General features: G+C 42.1%; 1 protein-coding gene across 11 annotated transcripts in view; it reads left to right on the top strand.

Annotated features, from left to right (window-relative positions):
• Arhgap21 (Rho GTPase activating protein 21) overlaps positions 1 to 12,401 on the top strand; it is a 133,463-nt gene extending 121,062 nt beyond the window's left edge. For all 11 annotated transcript variants that reach the window (XM_037206019.1, XM_037206017.1, XM_037206022.1 and 8 more), the window contains 9 exons: positions 85 to 240; positions 330 to 408; positions 1,012 to 1,085; positions 1,166 to 1,255; positions 4,126 to 4,251; positions 4,433 to 4,474; positions 4,785 to 4,890; positions 6,789 to 6,820; positions 9,936 to 12,401. In XM_037206019.1, coding sequence (XP_037061914.1) covers positions 85 to 240; positions 330 to 408; positions 1,012 to 1,085; positions 1,166 to 1,255; positions 4,126 to 4,251; positions 4,433 to 4,474; positions 4,785 to 4,890; positions 6,789 to 6,820; positions 9,936 to 11,618 — 2,388 coding nt within the window. In that variant the 3' untranslated portion in view covers positions 11,619 to 12,401. The remainder of the gene's footprint in view (positions 1 to 84; positions 241 to 329; positions 409 to 1,011; positions 1,086 to 1,165; positions 1,256 to 4,125; positions 4,252 to 4,432; positions 4,475 to 4,784; positions 4,891 to 6,788; positions 6,821 to 9,935) is intronic.
• The last annotated feature ends 5,729 nt before the right edge of the window (positions 12,402 to 18,130 follow it).

Here is an 18,130-nt window from a genome sequence, read left to right as displayed (position 1 = left end):
GTGATCTACTCAGAAATGGTCAGTAGGAATTCATTTCAAACTTTTGTACTGTGTTAAATAAAATGCTGGTTTCTTGTTTTGCAGTATATTCCATTAATCGTTGACATATGTTGCAAATTAGTTGAAGAAAGGGGTCTTGAATACACAGGTATTTACAGAGTTCCTGGGAACAACGCAGCCATTTCCAGCATGCAGGAAGAGCTCAACAAGGGGATGACCGACATTGATACACAAGATGATGTAAGTTCTTTTCTGTTTGAATAACCGGTCTTTTTTCCCCTGTCATATATTGACCACAAAAATACTATATTTCTGTTTTGCATATCCAGAAATGGCGAGATCTGAATGTGATAAGCAGTTTACTAAAATCCTTCTTCAGGAAGCTCCCTGAGCCCCTCTTCACAAATGGTGAGTTAGCTCCCACAGACCGTGCCAGGGAAGGCTCACAGCCTGTGCTGGAAACCAGGGCGTGATAAAGCACACCAGGAAGACAATACGAGAGATGAAGGAAATGGCATTTATCTCAGGTCTAAATTTAATGAAAAGCATAATTAAGAACTGGTTTTGTTCATTTGTAGTCTTCATAAATTTTGGTGAAAAGTCATTTGCAAAAAGTTGATATACTTCAGTCAAGTGAAAATAAGATCTCTATCGACCATGTCTATCATCAAACTAAAAATGTTATTATTGTTTCAGTCATAATTATTTGGACATAGGTATAGTTAAAAGACCCTGTGCTAGATACTGTTGTGAGGTGGGGATAATGGACAGGCTGAATAAATGCCAGACAGTAATTTCAAAGAAGTCCCATTGAGAGAACTCTCCTGTTTGTTGGAAAGGCTTGGAGATCATTAAAAACCATCTCTAGCATATAAATTTCATAGATTTGTATTTCAAAATAGACAAAAATCTTACACATTTTAAATTGTGGTTTAAAATTGAGCCCAGAAAGGAAGGGAGCTACAGTTCACCTGAGCAGTTTAACTTGTTCTCTTTTCCTACGGCTGCCAGATAAATATGCCGACTTCATTGAGGCCAATCGTAAGGAAGACCCTCTCGATCGGCTGAGAACATTAAAAAGACTAGTAGGTATTCCTTTTTATTTGGGGGGGGGGTGCAATTCAAATACAGCATTTAAATTCATTCTGAAAATAATATGTTCCAGATTCATGATCTGCCGGAACATCATTACGAAACACTTAAGTTTCTTTCGGCTCATCTAAAGACAGTGGCAGAAAATTCAGAAAAAAATAAGGTGCGTAAGGTACAGCCTATTGAAATACAGCCTCAGTTTAAGGGTTGGCCTTCATCACTCTGTGCTGAGTACTCAAAGGAAGGCCTTTTTTTCACAGAAGCCTAAGAATGCATCAGACTGGACTGGCTGGGTCCTTCAGAAGATCACTCAAAAGCAAAGGCTCCACAAACAGCAGTTGTCACTCTTGTGAAGGGCATTTCATTTAGAAATGTTTCGTTTTACATTCGTCCAGCGAGAAAAATGGAAGAGTCAGAATTTTGTTTTCAGCTTTATGTTACTACCTTAAATAAGTGGCATATATGCTTGGTAATTCAGCCCAAGGGTACCAGATGCCACACACTGAAAAGTAATGTTTTCTTTAGTTTCCTGTTAAACAGGTATGATGCCTTTCTTCCTTTTAATACCACATCACCACATACCCACAGTTAGCTGTCCTAAGTATTATCAAATACTCAGTTCATGTTCAGGTTTTCTTGATCAATTGTTTTTAAAATGTCTTTACAGCTATTTGTTTAAATAGCTGAATAAGATCCACATTGTATTTCACTGGTCCATTTTAGTCTTAATTTTTCATCCTTTTGCTTAGTCAATGAATGATTGTTACCCAAGTCCATTATATCAGGAGATTGCAAATGATTCTTTTTCTAATTCAGTTCATTCTTTAAAGTTCTGTGATGATCCTGTTGAGTTACGGAGGAAAACAATGAAAGAGAAAGCTAAAGAGCATTGCTAACACCCCTAAGACTACTTTCTGCCTAAGAGAGACAGAGCTCAGTGGTACAGGATTGGCTCATGAGCTCATCATCACCCTGTTACCCACAGTTGAAGAAGACTACAGCATTGCCTCAGCACCGTCCACATGCTCTTTGTCTCCAGTTGAGAGAGTTGTTTTAAAGGAAAAAAAAAAGGGGGGTGGGGAGACAAAACCCTAAAACATCAGTTTACTGAGCTGTCTTCAAAAGTTTGTTCAATAAGCCATAGTTTTCCCAATATAATTCTAGCTGAAATATTTTGTAGTTGATTATCCCTGAAGGATGGCATGTTTCAGTTTTGCTGGATGCTAGTGCTTCTTGAAAAGAGTGCCATATTTCTTAGAGAACACTTAACATTGCTAAACACGTTCAGCGAAGTGGCGTGATAGAAAATTCAGTCACCTTCCTGTGTACCAATGTCAGATATACTAAGGAAGAAACCAGGGAAAGAATCCCATTCCCCATAGCCTCAGAACTGCATCAGTTAGCGGGTGTCTGTGCTGTACAGTTGCTTTTGTTGTTGTTCTTTTTGTTTGGATAGAGGGTCTGTATGTAGCTGTCCTGGAATTTGCTGTGTAGACCCAGGCTAGCCTCAAACTCTGCCTCCTGCGTACTGGAATTCAAAGTGTGAGCCACCACACCTGGCTTAGTTTTTTTTTGTTGTTGTTGTTTGTTTTTTCTTTTAGAAATCAATTCTGTCTTAAAGTCTTGCTTATTTAGAAAAATTTTTTTTCTGGAGAAGGATCCCTGTTATCTTGGTTGGCTTTGAACTCAGCTATGGAGCCTATGTGTCCTTAGACACTTCATCCTCCTGCCAGTATTAGGGCCACAGGCAGAGACCACCACACTTGGCTTCTTCGAGTTTTTATTGGATTAATAGTGACTCTTGAAGACACTATGGTACTTTATTTCCCTGACTTTTTTTTTTTTAACTTCAGTTTTTGGAACTTAAGTTCAAACAATTAACCAAAACAAAAAAAAACCCAAACAACTTTAGGCTAAGCGTCATCTTATTTATAGGAGCTAGCTAAAAGCTACTCACATAGGACAAACCCGTCTCTGTACATAAATGTTAAAGTATGCCATTCGTCTGAAGACTTAAATGAAGCCATAGACAAGATTCTACTGAATGCCTAACATGAAGCATTTGATGTGGTGGATTTTTGCCTTTGGGCCACTCTTCCCAGCACAGGGGTTACATAAAATAACTGAATATTCCAGAAGGCGACACAAACATGCCAGAGCCCACATCCTTTCCCGAAGGTAATATTTTTATAGTCTAGTATTCTAGGAGAATCCTAAATTCAAAGAAAATTTATTTTTCTTCCAAGTGGTATGATTGCACATATAACACCTGTTACTGGATGGGTGGCATTTGCTTCAGTAGAGGAGATCAGCTGCAGACTCCTTGTCTAGTAAACTACATGCACATGTCAGTGCCTCCCAGGTGATCTAGTAATGTGTGATCCTGAATGATTCATTTACCCCAGTGAGTTCTAAGGTTGGCTAAAGTTATTTAGCAACTTTAATCAAACCTTAAGCTCAGCGTAATATAAAAGACAACAGGATCCATGCCTGTGACAGTCATAATTCAACAAATTCAGAATAGTATGTCAGTAGTGTGCAGACCGAATGTCATGCTAAGAAGGCAGCCAGCCTAAGCCCAGGACCTCAGGAGATTTGGATGAGGTGAGAGTTCATCAAAAAAGATATTTCCAGACTTGTTTTCCTCTGTTAATGATTTTGATGTATGACACAGAAGAATCTGGAACCTTGAGTGTATTCCCAAGTTCTTTGCCCCTTCCAATTCCCAAGAGACAGAGTTCCTTATTCTTTAATTTCACTTTTTTCTTTTTCCATCCAATCCATCTTTGGTTTAAAATTTACTTTAAGGCTTCTTAGGAAAACAGAAATACCAATTAGCCATTGTCTATTATCATTCGAGGATTTGATCATGAAAACCCTAACTAAGAAGAATTTACTTTTCTTTACTTTTCTTCATCCATTTTTTATACTTTTTTTGTCAAAAAGAACTTTCCAGAAATAAATTTCAGCAACAAAATGCCAGACCTGCCATGGAGGTTTAATCTAATTTTCCACTTTCTTCCTTTCCTTCAGATGGAACCAAGAAACCTAGCAATCGTTTTTGGTCCAACTCTAGTGAGAACATCCGAAGACAACATGACCCACATGGTCACGCACATGCCAGACCAGTACAAAATCGTAGAGACTCTCATCCAGCATGTAAGTTCACACTGCATCTCCTCCTGAAAGTTCTCTCGTCGCGGCTGACAACTGGTAGGACAGGAGTTGCTTCTACTTTTTTCCCTCTACGACATTTCCCTTATTTCTGTGCCATTCCCCAAGATAGAATTCCACTGAGAGGATTCTTTAATTATTCTCACCTTTTTATTTTAAATTTTAGCATGACTGGTTTTTCACAGAAGAGGGTGCTGAAGAACCTCTCGTAAGTATTGTCAGCGCGCGTGCTCAGCTGTTCTCACATGGGACACAGGCTCCTTCTTGACGCCACGGCAGTCTTGATCTTCTGCTTTGTGTGTTACTGTCAGCTTCACACCCCGGAAGCAGGTCTCTAGTGCCTCAGTCGCTGATCTGATAAGAATTTAACTGTGGCGCCTACTTTACCATTAGTGACATCCAATCAAATCAATGCGAAGTTAAGCTTGTGCTCCATAGACTAATGTATCTCTTACTAACTGTTGTTTGAAAGTTGTCTTTGAAGAGATGATGAAGAGCTCTTTGTTTGTTAACCATAGACAACAGTGCAGGAGGAGAACACAGTAGACTCCCAGCCAGTACCAAACATAGATCATTTACTCACCAACATTGGAAGGACAGGCGTGCTCCCTGGAGATGTATCAGGTAACTCTTGTGTGGGCAGTACTGACCTCTAGGTTATTTGACATTCTTATAACATGAACCAGCAAATCAGCCATAAGTAACAATCCACTATTGAGTTGTTTTTTTTTTCCTTTTCCTTCCTCTTTTTCCTTTCTACTAATAAAAGCTGCGACCTGCCTTTTCTGATTGACCTCACTTCCCTTCCAGTGATTATATTGCCATTGACAGTGCATGGAGTTGTGATGTTTGTCAGAATGGAAAGATGGGAACAAGGAGCATGCAAACCACTGTTTTGTTTTGTTTTGTTTTGAATTCACAGTTTCCATGTAATAGTCATCACAAGGTAAAACAGATAAATGCTGCTGAATATGTGGTTGCTGTGATGGCAGAAAGTATGAAAGTTAGACTGAATGCATAGTTCTTGTTTGGGGCCAGTTCTGGGAGAGCAGCATGCTAGACATTCTGAGCTGCCCTTCTCAATCCAGTGTGTCCTCTGTCACTAGAGACGTCGCAGTCAAAGTCCCTCTTCTTGACCTTGATTTTCTTCTCTCTCCTATTGCCACCCTAAAGCTCGGTGAAGTATCAGTATTTAATAGGCTCTTGATGAAACGTCTCCTGCCAAACTGTTGCGCTAATCTGGCATGCTGTTTTACATGCTGTTCTTCTCCCTTTGTCTCTAGTTCTTGTTTTAGCTCTAAAGGGTTTTTTCAGCACTTACTGACACAGGCAAATCTATATGATGTTGCACAGGCGAAGTGGGAGGAGTCTATCACACGGTAATGTCACTAGTGGATTCTGTGATGTCCCTGATGGACAGCTGGAACTGTAGGAAGAAGGAGGACTGCTGTCCACACTGTAGCTGCCTTGTCTGCAGAAACCCCCGGTTCTTGTAAATGCAAACAGAGCTGATCTGTGGTGTAATGTCTCTCTTAAGAATATTGTAAACAGATCACTACTACTCTCTTAAAAGTTTCTCTGCTGTCTCTTGTTATTTCTGAAGCGGACCCTGAGGAGAAATAGCATGGTATGGTCCACCGGTTCTTAAAGTCATAAGCATTTAGCCATGTGTTGAAAGGGGCGTGGCACGGGGCCCAGCTCATTCATTCTGAAAAGAATTTTCCCAAAAGTTCAAAGATAAAATTCTAAAATTGATATTTATTCTTCATTACGCTGGCCCCTTCCTACCCTCTTTATAATTGTATAATCTGAGTTTTTTGCCAGACAGCAAAATTATGGTCTCCATTTTTCCATTTCCATAATAGCATTTGTTAATAGATACTTACAAACCTGGTAGCAATTTAACCAAACTAACCAAAAGGATCCCTGACTGCACGGTTGTGAAACTGGGGTCGAGCACAAAAATGAGCATCCTCTAACAAAACCAAAAGTGACCCGGAAACAAAGTCACCCTAATGCCTCCATCACAGCCACTCCCATCCGGGATATCTTATACAAATTCCAATCTGACGGTCTGACAAAAATCAACACATAACACCAGTGTGAGTGTTTCGATTTGTAGCTAGGGCAGCCGGCAGTCTGGAAAGTCCTGCATTGTGTATCAGTTTCAGATACAAGATGCGGCACATCATTTGTAAAGGTCTTCAAGCTTCTTTATTGCTAGATGTACTCTTTAGAAAGATAAACACTAGTGTTTCTGTTTCTGTTTAGCACAGGGCTCCTTTGCCATCCTATCATTGAGCTGGTTCTGCCTACAATTCACAGCATCCTTTCATGGCGGTGGCTTTCTGTGGTGCAGCTTGCATCTTTGTGAGCTCTGACTATCCACTGTGTTCTATTGTTTTGAGTTTTGCTTTCACATTTTGTTCTGTGCCTGTCCTCTTCATAAGTTTTGCATTGTTTGTTGGAAGCGGTGAAGCTTGGCTCCCTCCCACTAACCACATTTTATTTACTCCCCACAGATTCAGCTACTAGTGACTCAACAAAATCTAAGGTAAGTTGCTTTAAACAGTCTGGAAACACTCCATAGTGGGTTTGAATGAGAGCTTTTATCATTAACATAGAATTGTAGTCTATACTGGAGCCAGAGCAGTCAAGTCCAGTGTGTGGAGAAGTTAATTTGGAATAGAAGCAGCCTGGGAAATACAAGATTGTGAGCTGGAAGATTGCAGCTGTGGGAACAGTTTAGCACGATGCAGACAACATTGGCTTGTTTACATTGTCAAAAATGTACTAACAAAAAAGCTGGGAGAATGGGATGAGGAATCTGCAGAAGCCGGGATAATGGCACAGGCCCGAGACAGGAGGATAACCCATTCTAGCCTGGGCGTTGCTGTTACAGTGAGACTCTTTCTGTGTGTGTGTGTGTGTGTGTGTGTGTGTGTGTGTGTGTGTGTGTGTGTGTGTGTGTGTAGACAGAGAGAGAGAGAGAGAGAGAGAGCCTTCCAGCACAAATTGGACTCAATGGGTCATTTTTTTTAAAAGAAAGACACAGTTATGGAGTGGCTCTGTGAGTCTATGAGGAATGAGGGATAAAAGTAATTTTAAAAAGGATTTCCATGCATGGAAAGTTGCTAGAGCATTAGTTTTCAAGCATGTGTGCATGCTGTACTGCACATAGAGAGGTAAGAGGACAGTGTACTAGATTGTTTCTCTCCACTTCGTGAGGCCAAGGATTGAACTCAGGTTGGCTGGTGATTTTATCCACCAAGTAAGTCACTTCTCACCAACTCTTAGAGTTCCCTTTCTGTTGCTATGACAAATACCATGACCTAAAGCAACTTAGAGGAGGAAAGAGTTTATCTCACCCCTATTTTCAGGTCACAATCCATCATTGGGGTAAGTCAGGGCAGGAACCCAAGACAGGAACATGGAGCAGAAACCTCAGAAGAACACTGCTAGCTTACTCGAGGGTTTATCCTTTTAGCTAGCTTTCTTACACAGCCAGAACCATCTGCCTAAATATGGTGCTGCCCACAGTGTCTGAACCATAGAAACTCAGCAATCAAAACCGTTCCCACACACACTTGCCCATAGTACAGTTTGATCTGAGCAACTCAAATAAGGCTACCTTTTCAGGTGACTCTGCCAAGTTCACAATTAAAGCTGATTAGGGCATCCACTGGGAGTTTTGTTTGTTTGAACATATATTTACAAGCCTTTTACCTTAAATTCATTGGCTGGTAAATTTGTGTGTGTGTGTGTGTGTGTGTGTATACTTGATTGTATCACGCACACACATGTAGACTTAGCTAATTATAGTACGGATGACACCACCCTAAATAGTGCAGTCCCTGTCTCCCACAAGCAAGAACATCCTCCTACATAACCACAGCCTAATCATCATAGTCAGGTACTAACACGAGCATGATACATTATTATAGAATGTAGTTTTTAATGCAATTTTTCCCAATTACCTGAGTAATCTATTAACCCCCTGTTCAGGAGTAACCAGAAATCTTTTCTTACACTCAATTGTCCTGCCTCCCTAGTCTTTCTAGATCTAGAACACTTCCCAAACCTCTTTTGCCAGAATTTTATTTGAAACAGGGTTTCACAATGTAGTCCAAGCTAGCCTGGGACACAAAATCTTCCAGCCTCAGCGTCCTAAGTGCATCACTGTATCCAACTAAACGATAAGCTTTAAATTACAAAGACGGGCTTGAAATTCCTTTTCCCTCTCACTAGACGTACATCCCCTTTCCCTGTATGTCCATCTTCCATTGTTTTGTACTATGCCTATAACAGATATTTGAATTTTCACATTGTAGAAAAGCAGAGTCATTTTCCCCAACACACAGAATTAGAGAATTTTTAAAGATGATATAATCCAGGTGCTTCTTTTATGAACAGTAAAATTGAGATGTGAAAATGAATTCATCTCTTCTCTGTGCCTGGCAGAGCAAGCTGGGGACAGGAGACCGGTTTCCCCACTCAGCCCAGTTTCAGCCATGGTCCACCAGTGTTAAAGAAAACCTGGAGGAAACGGGAGCAACCCATAGGAATGCTCTGGTTGAGAAATCCTTTGTAACGAATAAAAGCGCAAGCCTACTGACCTGTGATTTGTCCTTTTTAATAGAACAACAGCCTTTCAAAAGAACTTAGGAGAGCAGTCTAACTTATTTGATTTTTTTTTTGTAATAGAGAAATACTCTGATCCACTACTCCACATACCTTCAGCTAGACTCTCTTGACTGAAGATGGTGTTCTAAAAACAAGGACTTATTCACCTGCCCACCAACCACATACTTAGCAGGCAGACAATTCTGAACAAACTAAATAGTTGTCATCAAGAATTCCCAATACATAGCAAGTGACTCTTACAGTGACTGTATTGGAGCATTTTGTGGCAAGGATTTACAACTTTTTGAGTAACCTTATGTCATGAAATTTTCTACTTTGCTGTTACATGAGATGAATGAAGCCTTTACTAACCTGATTTCCCCAAGGCAAGTCCCTGAAGAGCCAGTCTTGGTGAGCTAATGGCAGCCAGACTCCCCTTAGCCGAATGAGTGCCTCAGGTGTCGTGCCTGTACCATATCCTGTCCACAACCAGAAAATTGAATTCAGCCATGTAAGATTAATCATGTCCAAATATTAAACTGTCAGAGTGGTGTTTATCTATTTTCCTTTTTGGATGTTTGAGACAGGATCCCACTGTGTAGTTGGGGTAGCCTTGGAACTTGTCCTCTTCCTGGAAGCCTTGGTGTGATTACAGATGTGCACCATCACACCTGGCAGAATACTGCTTAACTTTTCCACTTGTAGACTGGATAAAGGAAGTGGGGATATTTGAGCATTATGGATGTAGGGAACACCGATGGGGAAAGTAATAATAATTGGGAAACCTCAGGATCCCTAAGCGTGAAGTCTTTCCCTGAAGGAGAGATGTATCTGTTATGATGTGGCAAGAAATGGGACTCGTGATTAAATAAAAAACTAACACTGATACAAGTTCAAAAGGGAGTATTAAAAAAGAAACAGACTATGTTGTGGGTGCATCTGGAGCTTTGGTAGACCTTAATTCTTCAGGAAATATCTGGGGACAAGCCAGCCCTGACAAGGCCCTGGACAGTGTTCATAGCCTCATTTTTCTGCTTCTTTCCTAGGGCTCTTGGGGATCGGGGAAGGATCAGTATAGCAGGGAACTGCTTGTGTCCTCCATCTTCGCAGCTGCTAGTCGCAAGAGGAAAAAGCCCAAAGAGAAAGCCCAGCCCAGCAGCTCTGAGGATGAGCTGGACAGTGTGTTTTTTAAGAAGGAGAATGTGGAGCAGAGTCACAGTGAAATTAAAGAGGAGTCCAAAAGAGAAGGTGAGACATCAGGCAGGAAGCAGAGGACTGCCCTTGCCAAAGACGGTCATGCCAGGAAAGACATGGGTACAGCGAAGGAAGAGAAGAAGACGCCGCCATCGGAAGAACCCTCCCCACCACACAGCTCCAAACGCAACAAGTCACCAACTCTCAGCTGTCGCCTGGCCATGCTGAAGGAGAGCCCCAGATCACTCCTGACACAGAAGCCCCACTTCGAAGAAACAGGGTCTGACTCGGGGACTCTGCTGAGCATGTCTTCCCAGGCTTCGCTGGCGAGGTCCTCCACCAAAAAATCCACCAGTCCAGAAACCAAGCACAGTGAGTTTTTGACCAATGCCGGCACCATCACCTCGGATTATTCTACCACATCATCAGCTACCTACTTGACCAGCCTGGACTCCAGCCGCCTGAGCCCCGAGGTGCAGTCAGTGGCAGAGAGCAAGGGGGACGAGGCTGATGACGAGAGGAGCGAGCTAGTGAGTGAAGGGAGGCCCGTGGAGACGGACAGTGAGAGCGAGTTCCCCGTGTTCCCTACCGCCCTGACTTCAGACCGGCTGTTCCGAGGGAAGCTGCAGGAGGTTGCCAGGGTGAGCCGCAGGAACTCGGAAGGCAGTGAAGCCAGCTGCACCGAGGGAAGCCTCACACCGAGTTTGGACAGCCGCAGACAGCAGTTCAGTTCCCACAGGCTGATCGAATGTGACACGCTGTCCAGGAAGAAGTCGGCTCGCTTCAAGTCAGACAGTGGGAGCCCCGGAGACACCAGGACCGAGAAAGAAACCCCTGCCTTGGCCAAAGTGTTTGACGTCATGAAGAAGGGCAAGTCAACAGGGAGTCTCCTGACACCCAGCAGAAGTGAATCCGAAAAGCAGGAGGCCACTTGGAAAACAAAAATAGCAGATCGCTTAAAACTGAGACCTAGGGCACCCGCCGACGACATGTTCGGAGTTGGGAGTCAAAAACCTACCGCCGAGACCGCGAAAAGAAAAAACATCAAACGCAGACACACGCTTGGAGGCCACAGAGATGCTACTGAAATCAGCGTCCTGAGTTTCTGGAAAGCGCACGAGCAGAATGCAGACAAAGAGTCCGAACTTTCAGCTGTGAATCGGTTAAAACCCAAGGGCTTGGCCCAGGACCTCTCCATCTCAGACTGGCTGGCCAGGGAGCGCATCCGCACCAGCGCCTCCGACCTGAGCCGAGGCGAAGGTCGTGAGTCACAGGCCGAGAGCCCCAGTGTGCTGGGAACGCCTGCCAGCACCCACGCACCCCTCTCTCAGCAGCCCGAAGGCAGGGGTGCTGCCAGCCCCTTGGCTTCAACCAGTGGGCCCCCTCTACTCTCCACACCACCACAGTCACCTGACCAAATAAACGGAGAAAGCTTCCAGAACATGAGCCAAAATGCTGGTTCTGCAGCCAACACCCACCCTCACAAACTGTCTGCAAGTCCCGGCACTAAAGCAGAGTCTCCTCCCTGTCTTTAAGCTGGGTGTATCCACTCTAGCAAGGAAAAGCTACTGTTACACAGTCCAGTAACTCTGTAAATAGTTTTCTTGTACCAGAATTGTTATTATGCAGCCTTGGTTTGGGCTGGATTCACCACTTTGCACTGTGAAATAGCTTTACAGTGCATTACTACAGCCAGAAGAACACACACATATATTTAAAAGTATATCAGATAGTTGTATACAAATAAGCAAGGTGTTTGTTGCAACTTACTACATAGTATATTCCCCAAATTACTGAAGAAAAATCACTGGCTCATGCAGCAGAATTGTTCTTTTGGTTCCTCACTAACAAAAGTGCCTCATGATAAAAGTACATTTGATTTTTAGGGTGCCATATTGTTGAAATTAGATAACTTACATTGAATAAATGAATGCGGTTATCAGTAACAAATTTCATTACATTTACCAGTTTTAACACAGGTGGATACAGAACTTCCATTCTTTAGTCATTCCAGGTGGATCTGAGTTTTATATTCAAACTTTTAATACAGTTTTTGAGTTTTGTGTGACTTGAATTTTTAATCTTTCTGTAAAATACGTAATAACTTAAATGAACATATTCTATGTGTATCTTTTCTTCAGATACCAGATTTGATATAAATGTTGTAACATAGGTGTGTAGATAGTGGATCCTGGATGGAACTGGCTTCTTACGGAGAAGAATATAATTCTGCATGAGGACTTAAATCCAAACCTGTGTCATGCCTGTGTGCATACCCAATTAAACACTGGAAATAAAAATTGTTTTGGTGAACTTGGCACTGTTGGGAGCTCTCTCTATTTTAAAATGTTGCCCGTGTATAGACTATCTAGCCCTGTCATCAGAAAATGAGCCTCTGTGTTTGCACAGTCCGTCCACCTTTCCTCCTCCTGGCTGTGACTGGGAATGACCTCTTGGGAACACTGATGGTGATCTCACTGTGCATAGGTAGGCCCTAGGAACTCTAGCTACAGCCGTGCATGTCACCCACCTTTTCTTGAGGAGCACTAAGTGAAGGCTATTGTGGGGTGCTAAGAAAAGACTTTAAGAGTTCTTCCACGTCTACTTCTCAGATACATAGTGTGTTAGACTGTATATAACTTCTGAGTTAGCTCCTCGTATAAACAGTGACAGCAGTACTTTCCAGTGCCGCATGTTATAAATAATGCTTCCATAGACTCTAAACGTGTTAAGATTTGATGACCTTGGAAGTCACTGGAGCCACAGATTCTCAGTGTTGTCAGGCCTGAAACACTTTTTTATGGAAAAAAAGAAAGTTTTAAAGTTCTCCCATATCATAAAACAAAATTCTATATCTATATAACTTTATATTCAACATCACACAGGGGCTACATTCCCTCATTATAGGAAAGGAAGTTGCATAATCAGTATGCAAATGCTTTGACACAACTACATTCCAGAAATGTAGTCATCAGACACTGTTCTGGTAGGCATGGCCACAGAGGGCACAGTGCAGGCGATGCCATGAGTAACTGCCATCGGTAATGCATTTTCTTTCTTGTTTCAGACAGGGTCTCTCTCTGCAGCCCTGGCTGTCCTAGAACTATGTAAACCAGGCTGGCCTGGACTACACAGAGATCCCCCTGCCTCTGCCAGGCTGGCTGTGATTTATTTCCCTTAAACAGAATATGCTGTCAGTAATGGTCCAGAGAACACATGCTTTTTGTGTAGTTTACATAGCAAAAGTAAAAGTCAGCATATTATTTAAAATGTCAAAACAATCTTTTAGGCATTTTTTGATAGTCTGATTCAAGGCTCAAATGATTGTATTTCAATCTGCCCTTGAATTAATTATCTTTTTGGATTTAGTTGGTTGTTGTATTTTTAAAATCCCTAATGTAATTGCTTAGACTGTTGATTTTTCCAGGATTTCATTCTTTCATTTTCTAATATATGCATTTTAGACCTTTGGACTCTTATTTTTATTATTAACTTAAACATATTGGCCAGGAAGATGGGTCAGTGGATAGGGATGTCTGGCCCCAAGCCCAACAACCAGAGTTCCATCCCTGAAACCTACATGGTGGAAGGAGAGAAATGATCCCCCACATGTGTGTCCACATGTACACACATCAAAATATAATAAAGAAAATCTTAAATGTTTTTTGGTTTCCATCCTGAGTTTGTTTTTCCCAAACCTGTATGTTATTTGCATGTGGATCAGCTTTATTTCCAAACAACTCAAGGCTTTGTTTACTGATCACTGTCAACCATCCACATGGTCACTAAACAGAGCTCAGCTTTGAACCATTCAAAAATTAGACAAATTCTGAATTCATACACTGCCTTAAAATTTATTACCTGTGTATGCACGCACACACACATGTAATAAAAAAAATTTATTGCGCGCGCGCGCACACACACACACACACACACAGTCATGCACAAGCCACTGGCACTCCTGGAGGTCAAAGGACAACTCTCGGGAATCACTCTTGCCTCCCCTTAGGATCCAGGGTTGAACTCAGGATATCAGATCTGTGTGCAAGCATCTCTACCCTCTGAGCCATCCCACTGGCCCTGTTTAAAACATGTTAAAAATGTTCCTTTGCTACTTGGAAAGAATATTTGTGTCATTACTGGGCTTTTATTGGCTAAATTAGGTCAAGTTTATTACTTTTGGTTTTTCGAGACAGTTTCACTTGTGTATCCCTGGCTGTCCTGGAACTCACTCTAGACCAGTCTGGGCTTGAACCTGCCTCTGCCTCATTGCTGGGATTTAAGGCATGCGCCACCGTGTCTGGCTTATTACTTTCTTTTTGGATCTGCTTCCTACCTGATTATTCAGAACCTGGCTAGGAGGTGATAAGAGTTTACGACTGTGAATCTGTGTCTATCAACTTTATGTTCTGAGATTTGATTACTAAGTAAACATAAGAGCTGGCATGTCTGTTGTAGTGGATTAAGCTTTTCATCCATGTAGAAAGTCCTGATTTCTACCAAAGCTCTTTGCTTCCAGTTATTTCCATTACATCCATATAGCTGCATTGGTATAATCTTTTTCATCCCTTTGCTCTCAGTTTTTTTGGGTTTGTATGTTGGTGCTTATATCTTAGACTGGCATATAAGTTTTTCAAGTGTAGTCTGTAGTTGGTTACATTTAGTGCAATTACTAATGTAGAATGATTGAAGATCTGAATATGTACATACACACACAAGTTTTTAGCCTTGGCTAGCCTGGATTCCCTATATAGACCAGGCTAGTCTCAAATTCAGAGATCTGCTCTCAAGTGCTAGGATGAAAGGCATGTACCATCATGCCCAGCCAACATTATTTTTTTAAGTAGAATCACCATATAATTTATTATCTGTTGGTTTGATTTGTATTGCCACAGGGAAGTGCCTGAGGCTGAATACTTTATAAAGGTGTCTATTTAACTCGTAATTCTGGAGGACTAAGAACAGGTTTGCTGCATACGGGGAAGGCTCACTCCACAAGCTGTGTCACATGATGCCCGAGAGGTAGGGAGGACACTGGCCATATGCAGAAGGGGCCAAGCATGAGGGCTGACCTCACTTGACAGCAAACAGCTTGAAGAAGTCACTCCTTAAGACCATTCTCATTATCTTCTGAGGGTGATGCCCCTGGACCTAGTGAACTCTCTACTAGACACCTCTGGAGGGGTGAGATGGCGCAGTGGGTAGAGACCCTTGTTGAAAATATCACTACCACAGCAATGCTACACCAAGGACCATGCCTCCAAGGCATGGACACATGGACAGCAGTCTCAAACCATACCCAAACCATAGCATGGGGTAACACAAGGTTTTTCTCTTTAAATAATTTTTAAGGTTTCATTTCTTTATTATCGTGCAAGCATGGGTACACATGTGCCATAGTCCAGGTGTCGAGGTCAGAGGACAGCTTTCAGGAGTTGGTTCTCCCACCATGGTGCAGAGAACTGAGCTGGGGTCCTCAGGCTGGGCAGCAGCAAGCACCTTGACTTGCTGAGCCATTATGCTGGCCCATGGTAACATTTGCAAAGGATTTTGATGTAAGCTGTCGGATTTTGAAGAGCACATGATGAGGACTAATGGTTTTTGTCCCGGGGTGCCAGTTTCCAAGGACTGATGGTGCCATTTTCCCACTGATCCGCCACGCCTTGTTGTGTCTTCTGTCATTTGCAGGACTACCTGGGGTTCAGTGTCTTCTCTGCGCTTTCCTCCAGTCCCTGCTCATGGTACATACTTTATTAATGTTGATGGGAAGTTTTTCTTCCCGTTTCTTCTAAGCCAGGCCACTACAACTGCTGTAGACTTGCCTGTGAGTTTCCTAATTCAGGACGTTACCTTTAACTTGTTCCCTTCTATGGGAGGAATGTTTTTTTCTTTTCTTTTTTTTTTAAATTTTCTGAAGCTGGATGGTTGAGTTCATTATATTTTTAGTCTTTCAAATCCAATAAAGTTTACAATGTCCTTATGTTTTTAAGCTGTGTCAACCAAGTTTTAATTCCAAGTGTTTTTATAGTCTCATTATTTTTTTTTGACAGATGGGTTTAAATGTCCAAAAATGTGCATCTTTTATAGTGTATCATTTTGCAATATTTTCCTAAATTCATTATGGTAGAATATGTAGCCTGCATGGGCACTGTCATGATGGTTACCATATCCACTTGCCTTTTCTGGAGGAGGCAGTGAAGTCCTTTGGGACAGTGTGTTGACGACACTGGGTACATGTCGGGGATCCTAATGTGCCTCATCCCTGTCAGGAAAGCCTTTTCCAGGTCTAATTGTGAATGTTAACAGTGTGTGCAGAAAATGTCCATTGTAGCTCCCCTACCCAACCCCCCAAGATGTTTACAGCCTGAAGACGGCTTCCCTACAGAGACTGCTCCTGAGATTAGCTAAACCTGCCTCTGTTCAGCTGTATATAATAATGACATCTATTAAAATCAATTCCTGGAGCCATGCAGAACATGGCACTTCTTGCTGGTGTTTTTTATTGATTTCTTTTTATAAGTTTTAAATTGTCGTACCTTCCTGTCTAGCTAAGGGCAGTTGGGATTGCATGAGTAAACTCTGATCTTTTTCTACTGGGTTCAAGTCTATTTTGACTTGATCTTACATTCGTAGAGTGAAATTAGCCTTGCTCTGGTTTGTGTAATTTCCATCCTTGGTCTATTTTTTTCCATTCTTTCTTTAACCTTTCTCTATTATCCTTACAAATAGCTGCATTCCCTTATGTTCAGTTATGTTTTTTAAGTCGTCAAAGTGTCTTTCAACCTCAGTGATCAGTCTATCCATCTGTAGGTTTGGATTGTTCCATCCTGGCCTTTTATTTTCACTTGGATTGAGGTTTTTCTCTTTCCATCCTCTGATTTCTATCCTTTTAGTAATCTAGAAAGTGCAGTATTTGTGACTGGAGACATTGCTCAGTGATTGTGTACTGCTCTTGCAAAGGGCCTGCGTTGGGGTCTCAGCACCCACATAGGTGGCCCACAAATACCTGTAACTTCAGTCCCCGGGGGATCCGATGCCCTCCTCTGGTCTCTTTGGGCACTTGCACTCACATGCATATGTACACACACACACAAAAGCTAACAAAATCAATTTTAAAATGAAAAATGTAATGTGCATACTAACAAGAAACTTCCTCACTAGTTGAGCTTTGCTCTCAAGCAATACAGACATGCGAGAGCAAGCCCATGTCAGCTGCTCCCCTCCAGTTCTAGTGTGACATCTTCCAGAAGTTTGTTTTATTTTTTACTCCGTGATGTGGACAGTGTCCCTTTCTGGTACAGTTAGGCCAGTACGTAGATTTACTTACCGGCATGTCACTGACCACTGTTACTTGTAATGTAGGTTGATACTCTAAGATCATTTTCGACCTGAGTTATGACGTTGAGAAGTTCCTTCAGTGGAAATCATTGGTCATAAATAGCCACGGCTTCTATTTATCTTTTGGTGGAATTATTTTGCTTTTCGCTCTTGAAAGTGCTGTGTTGCTGGAGGAGCAGTAACGGGTTGAAGCGGTATTTTCCCTTCAGTTGGAGATACCCATGTCTCTGGTGTTGCTGGACTGACTCAGCAGTCTGTAAGTGACTTCCTTTTAAGAATGTCTCTCTGTCAGCATTCTGAGGCTTTGGTGTAATGTGTGGGATTATTTCATTATCCTGCTGGGACTTGTGTGGCTTTGGTACCTTCTCAGCTCTGTGCCTTCTCATGTCACCTTCCCCTCCTTACGCTCTGTCATCTCCTCCATGGAGGCCTTAAGAATATGCTGAATGAAGTCCCTCGCCTCCACATTCTTTTCTTGTTCCCCCATTCTCCCTGGGCTGCCCTCTGCCTAACTTCCTCGCGGTTCCTTTCCACTGCGCCGATTCACTTTTAGCTCTGTCTAATCTGCAGTTAAATCCGTTCAGCAAGTTTCAAATTTCACTTGTTTTGTCTTTCTCTAAAAATAACACCTTTTTCAAAGTGACCTCATCAGCTTTGAAATACCACTTGTCATATTTACAGCCTTTTGTAAAATGAAACAATTTTATCT

Source organism: Peromyscus leucopus, chromosome 5, assembly GCF_004664715.2.
Source record: "Peromyscus leucopus breed LL Stock chromosome 5, UCI_PerLeu_2.1, whole genome shotgun sequence".
NCBI lineage: Eukaryota > Metazoa > Chordata > Mammalia > Rodentia > Cricetidae > Peromyscus > Peromyscus leucopus.
Note: the sequence above shows the minus strand (reverse complement) of the source record. Positions and strands in the feature narration are given on the sequence as shown.